Below are 5,186 nucleotides of genomic sequence, written 5' to 3'. Positions count from 1 at the left end.
AGCCTTGCGGAGGTGCTAAGGAGGCTCAATTGAGGGTAAAAATGATGAACCTTAATGTAGTTATTTGTGTCTAGAGTAAATCGATGGTAAATTCCTGCAGGCAAGACAATCATTCCCCCTTTCTTCACAGCTACCCGAATCCATTGGTCATTTTCATCCCTCACATCAAAATAACCTTCACAGGGAGGGGAGATGTAAGAAAATGAAATTTCACAAACAAGCAGTTCACAATGAATATAAATCTCAACTGGATGCCTAAAATCAGGAAGAAAAACTACCGCTTCCTTCAAGGCAGTAACGAATCTCTTCGTCAGTGTGCAAATGTTCCTCAAAGAAGCTCTTGATCTTGGCTTCATAATTTGGCAGCTTCTCTGGGCAAACTTCACAGATGTCCTGAAAGGGGAAAGAGATAACAAAAATGATAAATTTCTGCAAATCGCATCTTCCTGGGCTTCATGAAACTGACTAACAGAAAAAGGAAAAGTTTAAACAAAAATACCATGTAAGAGTAGCCCCTGGCTTCACGAATCTTTTTCAGAGCATCATCATTTTCATAGTCATCAGCATTTAGCCTCCAGCTGAGAACACCGAGTTCTTCAAAAGAAAGTTCATAAAAACTTTCAGCACCATGAACAGCCGATTGACAAATGCATTGAAAGCAAGGAAAAAGAAAATATGGTGGCATGCAAACCTGCAAGTTTGTCCATAGAAACAAACTGCTTTGGCTTGCGGTGATGGGGAAGCCTCTGGTCTTCTTCCGTGTTATCCATATACCATGCTTGGATTACTTCTTCCTTTCCCTCCTAGATTGAGTGGCCAGTAGAAAAGAAAATATTTCATAGAATTTGTTTCGATACATTTCTGTATACTAACAGCAAGTCCAAAAAAGTGTAATCTTTGTCTACAAATATACAATATTACTTCCTCCTGTATGATTTTAGCTTGGGCAGGGGTAGCATAGTAAAGAGGTAAATCTGACATGAAAAGGAAGATTTTATGCATGTCACCTAACAATTCAACAGCCCAACAAAGTAAATGCTATAGGTAGGATGGCTGATGGTTAAGAGTGTAACAACTAACAACTTTAACCCTTACTGAAAGAGACATTGTCAGCTCGTATCTAATAAGCTTTACAGTTTTATACTATTGTTGTCCCTTCGAAAGGGAAAGCACATCCCAAGTATGCGCTAGTTTGAGCATGCTTAACTTTTAAGATCCTAATACAACTGCAAGAGTTATAAGAAAATGTGCCTCAAGGTTTAACAGTTCAGCTCACTGAAAGTAGTTTAACGAAAAGTAAATTTTGCATCCATAATGAATGAACGTATGCAGTTGCTGGTAAAATAAGAGCCTTTCAGCTCCATTGGCAGATACAGAACTTCAGAAAGACAAGAATTTGCTAACGTTGAGGGGAAGGATACATAGAAGGCTATAATTCAATTGCATCTAAAGGCTTGTGGAGCTAAATAATAAAGATTAAAAAGATAAACAAAAGAAAATTCTGTGGTCATTGTCAGTTCACAATGCATTGGAAGAATCACTATCAGCACATAAAGCAATCCCATAATAGGATTTTATGAAAGCACTCAATCAAAGGATATTAAATACAAAAGTTTATTTGAGGTTTCGACTATAACACTTGATGCTTTTGCATTGGGTATAAAGAAAAAATTCAAAATAATCCTCCGACTATTCATATGTAGCCAATTTAGTCCTAGTCTACTATATTTCTCCAATTTAGTCATAGAGTACTACATTTCTCCAAAAGTTTATTTGAGGTTTCGACTAGAATACTTGATGGTTTTGCATTGGGTGCAAGGAAAAAATCCAAAATAGTCCCCCGACTATTCATATGTAGCCAATTTAGTTTAGAGTACCATATTTCTCTAATTTAGTCCCTTAACCATAGAAAATTGATCCCAAAAAGTCTTTTAGGTCGAACTTGAGAGAAATTGAGAGACAATATTGATCACAATTTAGTCCCTTGACTATATAAAATTGATTCCAATGTAGTCCCTTTGGATACTATGGGTAAAATTGGAGGGGGGTTATTTTGTACATTTACCAATTGTGCATATATAAGGAACAACCTTATTATTTTACTTCATGACCCAAACACATGTGCTCTAAAAGTGACTAAACACGTATGGAGAGAAAGTCCCTTCCATTGGTTTAGGTAAGATTTGTTAAGATCCTTCCAATTATCCAATCCAAATCTCTACAAACATCTGAATTTGGTTTTGAAACCCAACTCCTCTATATTTCCTCATTTTTGAAAACAAACTAGCCCATATGAACGGCATCAGGGTTTTATAAGAAGATCTCTAAAGAATTCTAAAAACTAAAAACCATAATATGTTCAAACAAGGAGAACGAAACTTATTCAAAGCCAACCATACATCACAAGAAAAATGATAGGTGGAAAAATTTTTAATTCTTAGATTGAATTTATAAAAACAGCTAGCAATTAATATAACTTCACTAATACCAATGAAAAGGGCAAATCAAGATGTACTAAGATAACTAGATCTAGAGAAAATTTTGGGGTAGGTTATCATCCATGTAAAAAATGTAGTAAAACAAGTAAAATCTCCATGAAATAAATTTTATGCCATTATTGATGTGGGGAAAAATCGTTGGATCGTTGGAAGAATCGGATTAGCAAGAAGAAAATCACAATCCCGAGAACAAAAACAAACACCAAGCTTCAAAAAGCTTCAAAGAGTGTAATATTTCATCAACAAAATTTCCTACTGCAATATTTTGCCTATTTATAGACTAATAAGAATATTCTAGAAACATAAGTAACAAGCTTATAACAAATTATGATAAACTATTCCTAAGAAGTATTCTAATAAAGATGTTCCTATATCATACTAGAATCATGTTTGCTATAATCATGTTTTCTACAGTATCTAGTTGCCCCTGGTGAAATAATCGGGTGTGTGGCTACTCAATCAATTGGAGAACCAGCTACCCAGATGACGTTAAATGTTTTTCACTATGCTGGTGTTAGTGTCAAGAATGTTACTCTGGGTGTGCTGAGGTTGAGAGGGAACAATATGTTGGCCAAGATGGCTCTTCGAGGCATTTCGGACATTAACAAAGTTTTTATTAAGTCTAGAAAGATAAGCAAGTTTGATGAGGATGAAGGTTTCAAACCTGATGTTGAGTGGATGCTTGACATAGAAGGTGTTAATCTGTTGCTTGTCATGTGTCATGAAACTGTTGATACATCTAGGACAACAAGTAATCGTCTGATTAAAGTTATTGAAGTTCTGAGGATAGAGGTTGTCCGTCGTGCTTTTCTGGCTGAGCTGCGTGTGGTTATATCCTTTAATGGATCATATGTTAACTATCGGCATTTGGCTATTCTTTATGACATTTTCAAGGGGGCATGGAATGAGGAAAAATCTAACAATGTATTATTTGGGAGGGGCAATTTATTTAAAGCAGTTGCAAAAATTATTGAGAACAAAAATTTCCATCCATGAGGATTGCTATCTCCCTCTTGACAACGTGCCTCGACGTCGAGATCTTTTGACGTAAGGGGAGTATGATGTAGAAACATCTTTAGTAGAATACTCCTTAGGAATAGTTTATCATAGTTTGTTATATGTTTGTTACTTATGGTTCCTAAAATGTTCTTATTAGTCTATAAATAGGCAAAGTATTGAAGTAGGAAATTTTATTGATAAAATATTACTCTCTTTGAAGCTTTTTGAAGGTTGGTATTTGTCTTTGTTCCATGGATTGAGATTTTCTTCTTGCTAGCCTAATTCTTCCAATGATCAAACGATTTTTCCCCACATCAATTATGTCACAAAATTTAAGTACCGTGTGAATAACTTTAGTTGTTATGTCCTCATAGGACCAATATTCATAGAGTTAAGATGAGGAAAAGGTCGGTTTGAGAATTTCATGCATGCACCCTAAATATTTTCATACACGTACATGCATGTCCATGAAACATTATACTCAATGTGCAATGTTAGGAGAAGACTACTAGAAAATCAGATAGCTAATAATGACTCTAAGGCAACTGACTTGAGGGATTTATGCTCATAAATATCAAAATTTGAGACATGTTAAAAACTTTGAGTTTGATGATTTTTTTCTTTTTCAATCTTTCATGTTTGGTTGGATGTTGGTTCCTTCAAAAGCGGTGCAATAGCAACTACTATTTTTTGGGGAAGTCATCACTTTGTGTAGGAGTGAGGCCTAGATTTCTATGTTGGTGATCACTCAATTTATTCTCATTATTTTTACATAATTTGATTGTTATATATTGACCTATTAATTTGAATATTATAAACATGAAAGTAAAGGTAACAAAATTCATCATTTTTAGCTAAGCACCATCACAACCTAGAAATAATTATTTGACAGATTAAGTTAAATCCACCACACTCAAACTCTTCATCCGTTTTCATAAAGATCAGGTAATCATCAGACGTTAATTATGAATGCACATTCTGGGAGTCAACCATAGTTAAGAGCAATTATCTTCATTTTTAACCTGTTTCGAGAAGTAATTAATTGAAGCTTTTAACAATGTTCTTCGGTTCATAATGCATTTAATTTGTTGACAATATAAAAGAAATGCAAAGGAGACTGACATAGGATATGAAAGACTGTGTTAAACAAAAGTTGATCGCGATCCAACCAAGACTTCCAACTTGTAGGCCAACGAATAAACATAAGGAACTAGCACTCACACTTAGCAGAAAGATAGAAAACAACCATTTCATAGTTGCAATGCCAATTTGACGGAAGAAAATTGTATCAATAGATCCCTCGCCATTGAAGAATCATCAATTTCAAACATAAAAAACCAAATTTAAAATTTTTAGATGAACTCGCCATTGGCCTTTCCAATCGCAAGATGCGGTGATCCTATTTTCTGTAAAAACAAATTTTGCTAGGCAAAACATCACGTAAATAAGATAGCATTGGCTAGTATGCTTCAATTAAATTCCAAACCAGAAACCCTCAATCAGCACAAGACTAAATCAAGTAAACTACAACCCATCCTTTTGGTGTTCAAAACTAATTCCTAAATATCAAACAAATTCCGGCTGCTTACAAGAAAAAGGTTTAAGTTCAATATTTACGGATCAGCAGTAGACGCAGAATCTCTGCGACACTTGCGCCTCCAAAATCCCAATCCTATTTTCCGGGCAACG

General features: G+C 34.9%; 1 protein-coding gene across 1 annotated transcript; it reads right to left on the bottom strand.

The window, feature by feature from the left end:
• Positions 1–4: 4 nt before the first annotated feature.
• LOC110106716 (1,2-dihydroxy-3-keto-5-methylthiopentene dioxygenase homolog 2-like) lies at positions 5–1,684 on the bottom strand (the record flags this gene model as incomplete). The annotated part of the gene is made up of 4 exons (XM_020836695.2): positions 692–1,684; positions 500–594; positions 279–393; positions 5–175 (listed from the first exon to the last, which is right to left on the bottom strand). Coding segments are annotated over exons 1-4 (460 nt in total), but the record flags the coding sequence as incomplete, so codon positions are not given.
• Between the last annotated feature and the right edge of the window lie 3,502 nt (positions 1,685–5,186).

This window comes from Dendrobium catenatum, unplaced genomic scaffold, assembly GCF_001605985.2.
Source record: "Dendrobium catenatum unplaced genomic scaffold, ASM160598v2 original_scaffold_23028, whole genome shotgun sequence".
NCBI lineage: Eukaryota > Viridiplantae > Streptophyta > Magnoliopsida > Asparagales > Orchidaceae > Dendrobium > Dendrobium catenatum.
Note: the sequence above shows the minus strand (reverse complement) of the source record. Positions and strands in the feature narration are given on the sequence as shown.